Source organism: Eucyclogobius newberryi, unplaced genomic scaffold, assembly GCF_026437365.1.
Source record: "Eucyclogobius newberryi isolate DKJ021-1_F unplaced genomic scaffold, fEucNew1.0.hap1 SCAF_367, whole genome shotgun sequence".
In the NCBI taxonomy this organism is placed as follows: Eukaryota; Metazoa; Chordata; class Actinopteri; order Gobiiformes; family Gobiidae; genus Eucyclogobius; species Eucyclogobius newberryi.
In genome coordinates, this window is record NW_027316020.1 from 13675 (window position 1) to 29053 (window position 15379).

At 47.8% G+C, this 15379-nt stretch overlaps 1 protein-coding gene across 1 annotated transcript in view; it reads left to right on the plus strand.

Annotated features, from left to right (window-relative positions):
• LOC140376545 (titin-like) overlaps nt 1-15379 on the plus strand; it is a gene marked incomplete at its 5' end in the record, with an annotated part of 74229 nt that overhangs the window by 13626 nt on the left and 45224 nt on the right. Inside the window, 9 exons of the mRNA XM_072462023.1 lie at nt 617-898; nt 2714-2992; nt 4271-4552; nt 5223-5501; nt 8088-8375; nt 8963-9259; nt 10112-10390; nt 10861-11139; nt 13007-13285. Of these exons, the coding sequence (XP_072318124.1) occupies nt 617-898; nt 2714-2992; nt 4271-4552; nt 5223-5501; nt 8088-8375; nt 8963-9259; nt 10112-10390; nt 10861-11139; nt 13007-13285 (2544 nt within the window). The remainder of the gene's footprint in view (nt 1-616; nt 899-2713; nt 2993-4270; nt 4553-5222; nt 5502-8087; nt 8376-8962; nt 9260-10111; nt 10391-10860; nt 11140-13006; nt 13286-15379) is intronic.

Sequence of the window (15379 nt, forward strand, 5' to 3'; positions counted from 1 at the left end):
TATCGACTGTTTGTGTCTGCTCTTGTATCACTCTTTTATCACTCTTTTATCACTCTTTTATCACTCTTTTATCACTCTTTTACACGTCTGTCTGTGAAATCTTTTTATCTTGTGTTTCATGTTTACCGTTCTTTAAATCCAGTTTCATTTAAACTCGCCGTGTAAACTGTCAGAGGTCAGAGGTCAGAGGTCAGATAAACATTGGGACAGTGGGTTGTTCTAAGGGATATAGTACTTATATAGGTTCTGCTGTAGTTCTTTAGGTTCTGCTGTAGTTCTTTAGTTTCTGCTGTAGTTCTTTAGTTTCTGCTGTAGTTCTTTAGGTTCTGCTGTAGTTCTTTAGGTTCTGCTGTAGTTCTTTAGTTTTACACTGTAGTTCTTTAGTTTCTGCTGTAGTTCTTAAGTTTCTGCTTTAGTTCTTTAGGTTCTGCTGTAGTACTTTAGGTTCCACTGTAGTTCTTTAGGTTCTGCTGTCGTTCTTTAGGTTCTGCTGTAGTACTTTAGGTTCTGCTGTAGTTCTTTAGGTTCTGCTGTAGTTCTTTAGGTTCTGCTGTAGTTCTTTAGGTTCTGCTGTAGTTCTTTAGTCTCACTGTCTCTCATGCATCTGACCATTTAGAGCCGCCGGTGTTTGTGAAACGCCTTGAGAGCGCCACCGTGTGGAAGCACGGTGCTACTGCCCGACTGCAGTGCTCCGTCAAAGGCTCCCCTGAACTGAAGGTTTTGTGGTTCTGTAACGACTCTGAACTCAAACCAAATGAAAGGCTCTCGCTGAGCTTCAAAGATGGCTTGGCCACTCTGGAGCTCCAGCAGGTGGCGCTGTTGGACAGTGGCAGTTACACCTGTGAGGTTCAGAACGACAGCGGCTCTGAACTGTGCAGCACCAAAGTCTGCGTCAAAGGTACAGCTCCTAAACCTGGTCCTAGTTCAGGGAGAACCCAGTCTCTACAAGTCCTAGTGTATTGTAAATCCAGTTCTAGTTCAGGGAGAACCCAGTCTCTACAAGTCCTAGTGTATTGTAAATCCAGTTCTAGTTCAGGGAGAACCCAGTCTCTACAAGTCCTAGTGTATTGTAAATCCAGTTCTAGTTCAGGGAGAACCCAGTCTCTACAAGTCCTAGTGTATTGTAAATCCAGTTCTAGTTCAGGGAGAACCCAGTCTCTACAAGTCCTAGTGCATTCCAGACTAAGTTCTGCTCCATAATCTGTTCTATGGCCCAGTCTAGTCCTAGTCCAAGGGTTTGCAACCACTGTCAGCAGAGCCACATGCAGCTCTTTAAACCTCCCCTGAGTCTCTTTAGACCTCCCCTGAGTCTCTTTAGACCTCCCCTGAGTCTCTTTAAACCTCCCCTGAGTCTCTTTAGACCTCCCCTGAGTCTATTTAAACCTCCCCTGAGTCTCTTTAAACCTCCCCTGAGTCTCTATAAACCTCCCCTGAGTCTCTTTAGACCTCCCCTGAGTCTCTTTAGACCTCCCCTGAGTCTCTTTAGACCTCCCCTGAGGCTCTTTAAACCTCCCCTGAGTCTCTTTAAACCTCCCCTGAGTCTCTTTAGACCTCCCCTGAGTCTCTTTAGACCTCCCCTGAGTCTCTTAAGACCTCCCCTGAGGCTCTTTAGACCTCCCCTGAGTCTCTTTAGACCTCCCCTGAGTCTCTTTAGACCTCCCTTGAGTCTCTTTAGACCTCCCCTGAGTCTCTTTAGACCTCCCCTGAGTCTCTTTAAACCTCCCCTGAGTCTCTTTAGACCTCCCCTGAGTCTCTTTAGACCTCCCCTGAGTCTCTTTAAACCTCCCCTGAGTCTCTTTAAACCTCCCCTGAGTCTCTTTAGACCTCCCCTGAGTCTCTTTAGACCTCCCCTGAGTCTCTTTAAACCTCCCCTGAGGCTCTTTAGACCTCCCCTGAGGCTCTTTAGACCTCCCCTGAGTCTCTTTAGACCTCCCCTGAGTCTCTTTAGACCTCCCCTGAGTCTCTTTAAACCTCCCCTGAGTCTCTTTAGACCTCCCGAGTCTCTTTAGACCTCCCCTGAGTCTATTTAAACCTCCCCTGAGTCTCTTTAGACCTCCCCTGAGTCTCTTTAGACCTCCCCTGAGTCTCTTTAGACCTCCCCTGAGTCTCTTTAGACCTCCCCTGAGTCTCTTTAGACCTCCCCTGAGTCTCTTTAGACCTCCCCTGAGTCTCTTTAGACCTCCCCTGAGTCTCTTTAAACCTCCCCTGAGTCTCTTTATACCTCCCCTAAGTCTCTTTAGACCTCCCCTGAGGCTCTTTAAACCTCCCCTGAGTCTCTTTAGACCTCCCCTGAGGCTCTTTAGACCTCCCCTGAGTCTCTTTAAACCTCCCCTAAGTCTCTTTAGACCTCCCCTGAGGCTCTTTAAACCTCCCCTGAGTCTCTTTAAACCTCCCCTGAGTCTCTTTATACCTCCCCTAAGTCTCTTTAGACCTCCCCTGAGTCTCTTTAGACCTCCCCTGAGTCTCTTTAGACCTCCCCTGAGTCTCTTTAGACCTCCCCTGAGTCTCTTTAAAGCCTCTGCCCAGCCTGTCTTGAAATAATACTTCAGACTCTTTCTAACTTTTGGGGTTTGAAATTGGTCTATGTGGCCCTTTGGCCCTTTGGCCCTTCGGCCCTTTGGCCCTTTGGCCCTTTGCTGTTAAAGGTGTCAGACCCTTGTTCTATCTGTGATCCAGTTTGGTCTTAATCTTAACAGTCCCTGGTCTTGTCTAGAGCCCCCGTTCTTCTTGAAGCCTCTGCAGAGCATTGAAGCCGTGCGTGGAGCAGTGGCTCTGCTCGAGTGTGAACTTTCTGGCTCAGCACCATTCGAAGTTTCCTGGAGAAGAAACAGAAAGCGCCTGGTCTCGGATCAGAAGTTCTGTCTCATGAGTTTGGGTTCACACTCGTCTCTGGAGATCCGCGGCTTTGAGAGCGCCGACGTGGACGAGTACGAGTGTGTGGCCTCCAACCAAGTGGGCTCAGTGTCCTGCAAAGGCAATGCTAAACTGAAAGGTTAGTAGGGTCCTTTAGTCCTTTTGTCCTTTAGTCCTTTAGTCCATTAGTCCATTAGTCCATTAGTGCTTTTGTTCTTTTGTTCTTTTGTTCTTTTGTTCTTTTGTTCTTTTGTTCTTTAGTCCTTTAGTCCTTTAGTCCTTTAGTCCTTTAGTCCTTCAGTCCTTTAGTCCTTCAGTCCTTTAGTCCTTTAGTCCTTCAGTCCTTCAGTCCTTTAGTCCTTCAGTCCTTTAGTCCTTTAGTCCTTCAGTCCTTTAGTCCTTTAGTCCTTTAGTCCTTTAGTCCTTCAGTCCTTTAGTCCTTTTGTCCTTTAGTCCATTAGTCCTTTAGTCCTTCAGTCCTTTAGTCCTTTTGTCCTTTAGTCCATTAGTCCTTTAGTCCTTCAGTCCTTTAGTCCTTTAGTCCTTTAGTCTTTTAGTCCTTCAGTCCTTCAGTCCTTTAGTCCTTCAGTCCTTTAGTCCTTTAGTCCTTCAGTGCTTTAGTCCTTTAGTCCTTTAGTCCTTCAGTCCTTTAGTCCTTTTGTCCTTTAGTCCATTAGTCCTTTAGTCCTTCAGTCCTTTAGTCCTTTTGTCCTTTAGTCCATTAGTCCTTTAGTCCTTCAGTCCTTTAGTCCTTTAGTCCTTTAGTCCTTTAGTCCTTCAGTCCTTTCAGTCCTTCAGTCCTTCAGTCCTTTAGTCCTTTAGTCCTTCAGTCCTTTAGTCCTTCAGTCCTTCAGTCCTTCAGTCCTTCAGTCCTTTAGTCCTTTAGTCCTTTAGTCCTTGTCACTTGTAAATTTGTCAGTGCAAAGTTTGGGCTGAAAACGATGAAGAAAAGTACAAAGTTATTGAAGTAAATGTATATTTCATATTTACTCTTATAGTTAATTTGGTTCTGATCTGTTGAAGCAGAAGGTTTTCAGTTTGTTATTACTTCAATGTGGGGGTTAGGGTTAGGGTTAGGGTTAGGGTTAGGGTTAGGGTCACACAGTTCAGTCTCATCATCAAAGGGTTAGGGTTAGGGTTTGGGTTAGGGTTAGGGTCACACAGTTCAGTCTCATCATCAAAGGGTTAGGGTTTGGGTTATGGTTTGGGTTAGGGTTTGGGTTAGGGTTTGGGTTTGGGTTAGGGTTAGGGTTTGGGTTAGGGTTAGGGCTAGGGTTTGGGTTAGGGTTAGGGTTAGGGTTAGGGTCACACAGTTCAGTCTCATCATTAAAGCTGCTCATCATCTTTTGCTTCCTAAACTCTGCTTAAAACTTCAGTTCTATCTAAACCTGATCTAAACTTGTTCCGTGGCCTGTAGAACCGCCCATGTTCTCGAAGCGGCCCGAGAGCGCCAGTGTGGTGATGGGCAACGCAGTCAAGCTGCAGGCCGCCATTAAAGGCTCCGCCCCCTTCTCTGTAAAGTGGCTGAAAGACTCGGAGTTGCTCAGAGACGATGACCTGAGCGTGAAAATGAGCTTCGACAGCAACATCTCGCTGATGGCGTTCTCCTGCGTCGAGCTGAAGCACGCGGGAAAGTACTGCTGTGTGGCAGAGAACGAGGCGGGGCAAGCCCAGTGTGAGGCGGTGCTCACCGTCCAAGGTACACCTGCTAGGACCGCCCACTTTGTACAAGAGAGGGACCTCAAGTCACTCAGGTCACACTCAGGTCACACTCAGGTCACTCTACAGTCACACTCAGGTCACACTACAGTCACACTCAGGTCACTCTACAGTCACACTCAGGTCACACTACAGTCACACTCAGGTCACACTACAGTCACACTCAGGTCACTCTACAGTCACACTCAGGTCACTACAGTCACACTCAGGTCACTCTACAGTCACACTCAGGTCACACTACAGTCACACTCAGGTCACACTACAGTCACACTCAGGTCACTCTACAGTCACACTCAGGTCACTCTACAGTCACACTCAGGTCACACTACAGTCACACTCAGGTCACTCTACAGTCACACTCAGGTCACTACAGTCACACTCAGGTCACTCTACAGTCACACTCAGGTCACTACAGTCACACTCAGGTCACTCTACAGTCACACTCAGGTCACTCTACAGTCACACTACAGTCAGACTCAGGTCACACTCAGGTCACACTCTACAGTCACACTCTACAGTCACACTGCAGTCACACTCAGGTCACACTCAGGTCGCTCTACAGTGACACTCAGGTCACACTCAGGTCACACTCAGGTCATAAACAGTACATTTATCGTCTCTCTCTGGACTAAACTCTCGCCCTTGCGCAGAGCCGGCTCGTGTGCTGGACAAAGCCGCCTCCATCAGTGTTACCATGGGCGACACTTGCACGGTGCAGTGCACGGTGAGTGGAAGCCCCGAGCTCCACACCAAGTGGTTCAAAAATGGCAAAGAGCTTCCACAGAGCCGAAAGTACAAGGCCAGTCTGAGAGGAAACATGGCTGTGCTCAAAATCCTGTCGGTCGAGGCCGACGACGGCGCCGAGTACGGCCTCGAGGTCTGGAACCAGGTCGGCAAAGACCGGAGCAGCTGCAGCGTGTCCGTCAGCGGTCAGTGAGACAGAGACTCGACTCGCACTGGCTTTAGACCGGGTTATACCATCCGGGGTTAGACCCACTTTAGTCCTGCTTTAGTCCTGCTTTAGTCCTGCTTTAGTCGTGCTTTAGTCCTGCTTTAGTCCTGCTTTAGTCCTGCTTTAGTCCTGCTTTAGTCCTGCTTTAGTCCTGCTTTAGTCGTGCTTTAGTCCTGCTTTAGTCCTGCTTTAGTCCTGCTTTAGTCCTGCTTTAGTCCTGCTTTAGTCCTGCTTTAGTCCTGCTTTAGACCTGCTTTAGTCCTGCTTTAGTCCTGCTTTAGTCCTGCTTTAGACCTGCTTTAGTCCTGCTTTAGACCTGCTTTAGACCTGCTTTAGTCCTGCTTTAGTCCTGCTTTAGTCCTGCTTTAGACCTGCTTTAGTTCTGCTTTAGACCTGCTTTAGACCTGCTTTAGTCCTGCTTTAGTCCTGCTTTAGTCCTGCTTTAGTCCTGCTTTAGACCTGCTTTAGTTCTGCTTTAGACCTGCTTTAGACCTGCTTTAGTCCTGCTTTAGTCCTGCTTTAGTCCTGCTTTAGACCTGCTTTAGTTCTGCTTTAGACCTGCTTTAGACCTGCTTTAGTCCTGCTTTAGACCTGCTTTAGACCTGCTTTAGTCCTGCTTTAGTCCTGCTTTAGTCCTGCTTTAGACCTGCTTTAGTTCTGCTTTAGACCTGCTTTAGACCTGCTTTAGACCTGCTTTAGTCCTGCTTTAGTCCTGCTTTAGTCCTGCTTTAGTCCTGCTTTAGACCTGCTTTAGTCCTGCTTTAGACCTGCTTTAGACCTGCTTTAGTCCTGCTTTAGTCCTGCTTTAGTCCTGCTTTAGACCTGCTTTAGTTCTGCTTTAGACCTGCTTTAGTCCTGCTTTAGACCTGCTTTAGTCCTGCTTTAGACCTGCTTTAGTCCTGCTTTAGTCCTGCTTTAGTCCTACTTTAATCCTGCTTTAGTCCTGCTTTAGTCCTGCTTTAGTCCTGCTTTAGTCCTGCTTTAGTCCTGCTTTAGACCTGCTTTAGACCTGCTTTAGTCCTGCTTTAGTCCTGCTTTAGACCTGCTTTAGACCTGCTTTAGTCCTGCTTTAGACCTGCTTTAGACCTGCTTTAGACCTGCTTTAGACCTGCTTTAGTCCTGCTTTAGTCCTGCTTTAGTCCTGCTTTAGACCTGCTTTAGTCCTGCTTTAGTCCTGCTTTAGTCCTGCTTTAGTCCTGCTTTAGACCTGCTTTAGTCCTGCTTTAGTCCTGCTTTAGACCTGCTTTAGTCCTGCTTTAGTCCTGCTTTAGACCTGCTTTAGTCCTGCTTTAGTCCTGCTTTAGTCCTGCTTTAGACCTGCTTTAGTCCTGCTTTAGACCTGCTTTAGACCTGCTTTAGTCCTGCTTTAGTCCTGCTTTAGTCCTGCTTTAATCCTGCTTTAGTCCTGCTTTAGTCCTGCTTTAGTCCTGCTTTAGTCCTGCTTTAGTCCTGCTTTAGTCCTGCTTTAGTCCTGCTTTAGTCCTGTTTTAGTCCTGCTTTAGTACTGCTTTAGTACTGCTTTAGTCCTGCTTTAGTACTGCTTTAGTCCTGCTTTAGACCTGCTTTAGTCCTGCTTTAGTCCTGCTTTAGTCCTGCTTTAGTCCTGCTTTAGACCTGCTTTAGACCTCCTTTAGTCCTGCTTTAGAACTGCTTTAGTACTGCTTTAGTCCTGCTTTAGTCCTGCTTTAGTCCTGCTTTAATCCTGCTTTAGTCCTGCTTTAGTCCTGCTTTAGACCTGCTTTAGTCCTGCTTTAGTCCTGCTTTAGACCTGCTTTAGACCTGCTTTAGTCCTGCTTTAGTCCTGCTTTAGTCCTGCTTTAGTCCTGCTTTAGAACTGCTTTAGTACTGCTTTAGTCCTGCTTTAGTCCTGCTTTAGACCTGCTTTAATCCTGCTTTAGTCCTGCTTTAGTCCTGCTTTAGACCTGCTTTAGTCCTGCTTTAGTCCTGCTTTAATCCTGCTTTAGACCTGCTTTAGTCCTGCTTTAGTCCTGCTTTAGACCTGCTTTAGACCTGCTTTAGTCCTGCTTTAGACCTGCTTTAGACCTGCTTTAGTCCTGCTTTAGTCCTGCTTTAATCCTGCTTTAGACCTGCTTTAGTCCTGCTTTAGTCCTGCTTTAGACCTGCTTTAGTCCTGCTTTAGTCCTGCTTTAATCCTGCTTTAGACCTGCTTTAGTCCTGCTTTAGTCCTGCTTTAGACCTGCTTTAGTCCTGCTTTAGTCCTGCTTTAGTCCTGCTTTAGTCCTGCTTTAGACCTGCTTTAGACCTGCTTTAGTCCTGCTTTAGACCTGCTTTAATCCTGCTTTAGTCCTGCTTTAGTCCTGCTTTAGACCTGCTTTAGTCCTGCTTTAGTCCTGCTTTAGACCTGCTTTAGACCTGCTTTAGTCCTGCTTTAGTCCTGCTTTAGTCCTGCTTTAGACCTGCTTTAGTCCTGCTTTAGTCCTGCTTTAGTCCTGCTTTAGACCTGCTTTAGACCTGCTTTAGTCCTGCTTTAGTCCTGCTTTAGTCCTGCTTTAGACCTTTAGTCTTGTTTCTGTGCTCATGCAGTCGCTCTCTCCTCCCTCAGACCGCACGGTTCCTCCTTCTTTCACCAAAGCGCTGCAGCGCCTGGCTCCGCCTGTAGGGGGCGTGGTGGAGCTGGAGTGCTGTGTGGGCGGGTCACAGCCTCTGACCGTTTCCTGGTTTCAAAATGGCTCTGAAATCAGGACAAAAGAGCGTTTTTCTGTGGACTTCAGCGAGAACACGGCTGTGCTCAGAATCACAGCTTTAACTGTGGCCGACAGCGGCGAGTTCTGCTGCCGAGTCCAGAACCCGGCCGGGATCCAGGAGACCAAAGGACAGCTCTGCGTCACAGGTCAGGGTTAGACCTGCTGTAGACCTGGTTTAGTCCTGGTTTAGACCTGGTTTAGTCCTGGTTTAGTCCTGGTTTAGTCCTGGTTTAGACTTGGTTTAGTCCTGGGTTAGACCTGGTTTCGTCCTGGTTTAGTCCTGGTTTAGACCTGGTTTAGTCCTGGTTTGGACCTGGTTTGGACCTGGTTTGGACCTGGTTTAGTTCTAGCTTCCTTTGGGCTCACACTGAAGGACAAAGACATTTGTGATCAGTCCATTTCTGTTGTTTCACTACAAGACGTAAAAAACATCTTCACTGACGGGTTTGTCCACGAGCTGAGAAACGGGCGTGGCGCAAACTCAAATCCTCCTGTTTCACCACAAACCCTCAAATGAAGTTCATGCTTCAAACTAAATATCCACCTTGTCTGAAAAAGTCTCTCTAAAATGTAGGTCCAGTTCTTTACATGATCGGTCCAGCTCGGTCCAGCTCGGTCCAGCTCGGTCCAGCTCGGTCCAGCTCGGTCCATCAGTGTGAGCCCACCTTCAGGTCTTTGGTAACGACAGATGAAATGTCCTAATTGTCTCGTTGTCTCTGGCGTGTCCTTGTAGAGCTGCCGCTCTTCTCGCTCACTCTCGACCCAAAGGTCAGTGCTAAGTCCGGCTCGGACGTGCTTTTGAGGGCAGAGTTTGCTGGCTCCGCCCCTCTTGTGGTCAGGTGGTTCAGGGAGCAGCGTGAGGTCTTTCCCGGCTCAAAGGCCTCAATCCGGGGCGAGGTCCGAGACGGGGCCTTGTCTTGGTCCAGTTTGGAGCTCCACGCGGTTCGACCCTCAGACTCTGGCACTTACACCTGCCAAGTGTCCAACGAGGGCGGGAAGATGCTGTGTAGCTCCGCCCTCAGCGTGCAAGGTGTGTCACAGGTCACATGATCTGGTCCAGGTCACAGGACAAACATCTAAAGGGTTAACACAGTGGGACAGGTCACACAGGTGAAGAACAATAGCTGTCGCTCGGTTTCAGGTGGAGAACATCAGACACATTCTGATCAGGTCCAGTTTTAGTTCTGGTTTGGCTCCGGTCTAGTCCTAGTTTAACCCTAGTTTAGTTTGTTTTAGCTTGTTTTAGACCCTGGATTCAATCCCGTTAGTTTTATAGTCCTGGTTTAGTCCTGGATCAGATCTCCCTCACGTCCCTGTAGCTCATGTCCTGGTCCTGGATCAGATCTCCCTCACGTCCCTGTAGCTCATGTCCTGGTCCTGGATCAGATCTCCCTCACGTCCCTGTAGCTCATGTCCTGGTCCTGGATCAGATCTCCCTCACGTCCCTGTAGCTCATGTCCTGGTCCTGAATCAGATCTCCCTCACGTCCCTGTAGCTCATGTCCTGGTCCTGGTCCTGGTCCTGGTCCTGGATCAGATCTCCCTCACGTCCCTGTAGCTCATGTCCTGGTCCTGGTCCTGGTCCTGGTCCTGGATCAGATCTCCCTCACGTCCCTGTAGCTCATGTCCTGGTCCTGGATCAGATCTCCCTCACGTCCCTGTAGCTCATGTCCTGGTCCTGAATCAGATCTCCCTCACGTCCCTGTAGCTCATGTCCTGGTCCTGGTCCTGGTCCTGGATCAGATCTCCCTCACGTCCCTGTAGCTCATGTCCTGGTCCTGGTCCTGGTCCTGGTCCTGGATCAGATCTCCCTCACGTCCCTGTAGCTCATGTCCTGGTCCTGGTTTAGTTCCAGTCTAACTTGTTTTCTTTATGCGCTTCAGAATCTCCTCGTTTCTCTCTCAAACTCGAATCTGAGTGTTTGGTCCGAGAAGGTCAGAGTCTCAGTCTGTCCTGTAAGGTCCAGGGCTCTGTTTCCGCGGTAACCTGGTTCAAAGACAGGTCCGAGCTGGTCCCGGATCATACCCGGACTGTGAGTTTTGATGGGACATTAGCATCACTGAGTGTAAACGAATGTTCTGTGGACGACAGTGGAGTTTATGAATGTGAAGCTCAAAGTGAGGCCGGATCAGACCGGACCAGCTGCAGAGTCCAAGTTCAAGGTCAGTCCTGGTCCTGGTTTAGACCTGGTTTAGTCCTGCTTTAGACCTAGTTTAGTCCAGGTTTAGACCTGGTTTAGACCTGGTTTAGTCCTGGTTTAGTCCTGGTTTAGACCTGGTTTAGACTTGGTTTAGACCTGGTTTAGTCCTGGTTTAGTCCTGGTTTAGTCCTGGTTTAGTCCTGGTTTAGACCTGGTTTAGTCCTGGTTTAGACCTGGTTTAGACCTGGTTTAGACCTGGTTTAGTCCTGGTTTAGTCCTGGTTTAGTCCTGGTTTAGTCCTGGTTTATGCGTAGACTCTTGTAATAGTTTAGATCTCGCTTTAGTTTAGGTTTAATCTTTTTTAAACTTAGATGAATCCTACTCTTCTCGTCGTGTCACTTGTGATTTATACGTTTTTGACAGTTGGTCTCAGTAAAAGCCTCTGTGACTCCGCCCTCTGTGGCCCCGCCTCACTCTTGTGTGTCTCTCTAGCGCCCCCTGTCTTCACAAAGCCCTTTGAATCGGCAGAGTTTGTCTCTGGCTCAGAGATGCTTCTGTGTGCCGAAGTTTCAGGCTCAGAACCCTTTGAAATGAGCTTCTTTCTGAACGAGAAGCTTCAGCGCAGCGACACACGCAGAAACCTCAGACAGAGCCATAGAAAAGTGTTTGTGAGCGTGAGCCAGTGCCAAAGCGCCGACAGCGGAACCTACAAAGTCCTTCTGACCAATCAGGTCGGGGAAGCCAGCTGCCAGTTTCACGTGACCGTCACAGGTCAGTCAATGCATTCAGACCTGCTGCAGATCTGCTTTAGATCATTTCTGTTCTTAGTCCTGGTTTAGTCCTGCTTTACACCTGCTTTAGTGCTGCTTTGGTCCCTCTTTAGTCCTGCTTTGGTCCCTCTTTAGTGCTGCTTTGGTCCCTCTTTAGTCCTGCTTTGGTCCCTCTTTAGTCCTGCTTTGGTCCCTCTTTAGTCCTGCTTTGGTCCCTCTTTAGTGCTGCTTTGGTCCCTCTTTAGTCCTGCTTTGGTCCCTCTTTAGTCCTGCTTTGGTCCCTCTTTAGTGTTGCTTTGGTCACTCTTTAGTGCTGCTTTGGTCCCTCTTTAGTGCTGCTTTGGTCCCTCTTTAGTGCTGCTTTGGTCCCTCTTTAGTGCTGCTTTGGTCCCTCTTTAGTGCTGCTTTGGTCCCTCTTTAGTGCTGCTTTAGTCCCTCTTTAGTCCCGCTTTGGTCCCTCTTCAGTGCTGCTTTTGTCCCTCTTTAGTGCTGCTTTGGTCCCTCTTTAGTGCTGCTTTGGTCCCTCTTTAGTCCTGCTTTGGTCCCTCTTTAGTGCTGCTTTGGTCCCTCTTTAGTGCTGCTTTGGTCCCTCTTTAGTCCTGCATTGGTCCCTCTTTAGTCCTGCTTTAGTCCCTCTTTAGTCCTGCTTTGGTCGCTCTTTAGTGCTGCTTTGGTCCCTCTTTAGTGCTGCTTTGGTCGCTCTTTAGTCCTGCTTTGGTCCCTCTTTAGTGCTGCTTTGGTCCCTCTTTAGTGTTGCTTTGGTCACTCTTTAGTGCTGCTTTGGTCCCTCTTTAGTGCTGCTTTGGTCCCTCTTTAGTCCTACTTTGGTCCCTCTTTAGTGCTGCTTTGGTCCCTCTTTAGTCCTACTTTGGTCCCTCTTTAGTCCTGCTTTAGTCCCTCTTTAATCCTACTTTGGTCCCTCTTTAGTGCTGCTTTGGTCCCTCTTTAGTCCTGCTTTGGTCCCTCTTTAGTGCTGCTTTGGTCCCTCTTTAGTGCTGCTTTGGTCCCTCTTTAGTCCTGCTTTAGTCCCTCTTTAGTCCTGCTTTAGTCCCTCTTTAGTGCTGCTTTGGTCCCTCTTTAGTCCTGCTTTAGTCCCTCTTTAGTCCTGCATTGGTCCCTCTTTAGTGCTGCTTTGGTCCCTCTTTAGTCCTGCTTTAGTCCCTCTTTAGTCCTGCATTGGTCCCTCTTTAGTGCTGCTTTGGTCCCTCTTTAGTCCTGCTTTGGTCCCTCTTTAGTGCTGCTTTGGTCCCTCTTTAGTGCTGCTTTGGTCCCTCTTTAGTCCTGCTTTAGTCCCTCTTTAGTCCTGCTTTAGTCCCTCTTTAGTGCTGCTTTGGTCCCTCTTTAGTCCTGCTTTAGTCCCTCTTTAGTCCTGCTTTGGTCCCTCTTTAGTCCTGCTTTAGTCCCTCTTTAGTCCTGCATTGGTCCCTCTTTAGTGCTGCTTTGGTCCCTCTTTAGTCCTGCTTTGGTCCCTCTTTAGTGCTGCTTTGGTCCCTCTTTAGTGCTGCTTTGGTCCCTCTTTAGTCCTGCTTTAGTCCCTCTTTAGTCCTGCTTTAGTCCCTCTTTAGTGCTGCTTTGGTCCCTCTTTAGTCCTGCTTTAGTCCCTCTTTAGTCCTGCATTGGTCCCTCTTTAGTGCTGCTTTGGTCCCTCTTTAGTCCTGCTTTAGTCCCTCTTTAGTCCTGCATTGGTCCCTCTTTAGTGCTGCTTTGGTCCCTCTTTAGTCCTGCTTTGGTCCCTCTTTAGTGCTGCTTTGGTCCCTCTTTAGTCCTGCTTTAGTCCCTCTTTAGTCCTGCATTGGTCCCTCTTTAGTGCTGCTTTGGTCCCTCTTTAGTGCTGCTGTAGTTTATGTGACTGTGTGGCCCTCCACCAGACCCCCCAGCCTTCGTGGATCCTCCCCAGGACGTGAGCTCCTCAGTGGGCTCAGACGTGTGCCTGAGGGCCTTAGCGTCTGGATCTCTGCCGCTGGCGTTCAGTTGGACTAAAGACGGCGTCGTCGTGGCCGACGACGCCCACGTTAAGGTGTCGGTCGATCACAAATGTGCCGTTCTCAACATCAGAGACGCACTGGCCACTCACGGAGGAACGTACGTGTGTGTGGCTCGAAACCGGGCCGGATCAGAGCGAGTCCAAGTCCAGGTCCTGGTGTCAGGTCGGTCTCTCCTCACTCAGTGTTTGTGTTTGTGTTTGTGTTTGTGTTTGTCTTTGTGTGTTTGTGTGTTTGTGTTTGTCAAAGCGGATTTTTACAGAACGAGACACAACAACAAATGCATTCACTCACAACACGACACAAAGTCCCCAGGATGAAGTCAGTCCTGGTTTAGTCCTGGTTTAGTCCTGGTTTAGTCCTGGTTTAGTCCTGGTTTAGTCCTGCTTTAGTCCTGGTTTAGTCCTGCTTTAGTCCTGCTTTAGTCCTGCTTTAGTCCTGGTTTAGACCTGGTTTAGACCTGGTTTAGACCTGGTTTAGACCTGGTTTAGACCTGGTTTAGACCTGGTTAAGACTTGGTTTAGTCCTGGTTTAGACCTGGTTAAGACTTGGTTTAGTCCTGGTTTAGACCTGGTTTAGTCCTGGTTAAGACCTGGTTTAGACCTGGTTTAGTCCTGGTTTAGTCCTGGTTTAGTCCTGGTTTAGACCTGGTTTAGTCCTGCTTTAGTCCTGGTTTAGACCTGGTTAAGACCTGGTTTAGACCTGGTTTAGACCTGGTTAAGACCTGGTTAAGACCTGGTTTAGACCTGGTTTAGACCTGGTTTAGTCCTGGTTAAGACCTGGTTTTGTCCTGGTTTAGTCCTGGTTTAGATCTGGTTTAGATCTAGTTTAGACCTGGTTTAGTCCTGGTTTAGACCTGGTTTAGACCTGGTTTAGACCTGGTTTAGTCCTGGTTTAGACTGGTTTTGTTCTGGTTTTGTCATGGTTTTGTTCTGGTTTTGTTCTGGTTTTGTTCTGGTTTTGTCATGGTTTTGTTCTGGTTTTGTTCTGGTTTTGTTCTGGTTTTGTTCTGGTTTTGTTCTGGTTTTGTTCTGGTTTTGTCCTGGTTTTGTTCTGGTTTTGTTCTGGTTTTGTCCTGGTTTTGTCCTGGTTTTGTTCTGGTTTTGTCCTGGTTTAGTCCTGGTTTAGTCCTGGTTTAGTCCTGGTTTAGTCCTGCTTTAGTCCTGGTTTAGTCCTGCTTTAGTCCTGCTTTAGTCCTGCTTTAGTCCTGGTTTAGACCTGGTTTAGACCTGGTTTAGACCTGGTTTAGACCTGGTTTAGACCTGGTTAAGACTTGGTTTAGTCCTGGTTTAGACCTGGTTAAGACTTGGTTTAGTCCTGGTTTAGACCTGGTTTAGTCCTGGTTAAGACCTGGTTTAGACCTGGTTTAGTCCTGGTTTAGTCCTGGTTTAGACCTGGTTTAGTCCTGGTTTAGACCTGGTTTAGTCCTGCTTTAGTCCTGGTTTAGACCTGGTTAAGACCTGGTTAAGACCTGGTTAAGACCTGGTTTAGACCTGGTTTAGACCTGGTTTAGTCCTGGTTAAGACCTGGTTTTGTCCTGGTTTAGTCCTGGTTTAGATCTGGTTTAGATCTAGTTTAGACCTGGTTTAGTCCTGGTTTAGACCTGGTTTAGACCTGGTTTAGACCTGGTTTAGTCCTGGTTTAGACTGGTTTTGTTCTGGTTTTGTCATGGTTTTGTTCTGGTTTTGTTCTGGTTTTGTTCTGGTTTTGTCATGGTTTTGTCATGGTTTTGTTCTGGTTTTGTTCTGGTTTTGTTCTGGTTTTGTTCTGGTTTTGTCCTGGTTTTGTTCTGGTTTTGTTCTGGTTTTGTTCTGGTTTTGTCCTGGTTTTGTCCTGGTTTTGTTCTGGTTTTGTCCTGGTTTAGTCCTGGTTTAGTCCTGGTTTAGTCCTGGTTTAGTCCTGCTTTAGTCCTGGTTTAGTCCTGCTTTAGTCCTGCTTTAGTCCTGCTTTAGTCCTGGTTTAGACCTGGTTTAGACCTGGTTTAGACCTGGTTTAGACCTGGTTAAGACTTGGTTTAGTCCTGGTTTAGACCTGGTTAAGACTTGGTTTAGTCCTGGTTTAGACCTGGTTTAGTCCTGGTTTAGTCCTGGTTTAGTCCTGGTTTAGACCTGGTTTAGTCCTGGTTTAGACCTGGTTTAGTCCTGCTTTAGTCCTGGTTTAGACCTGGTTAAGACCTGGTTAAGACCTGGTTTAGACCTGGTTTAGACCTGGTTTAGACCTGGTTTAGTCCTGGTTAAGACCTGGTTTTGTCCTGGTTTA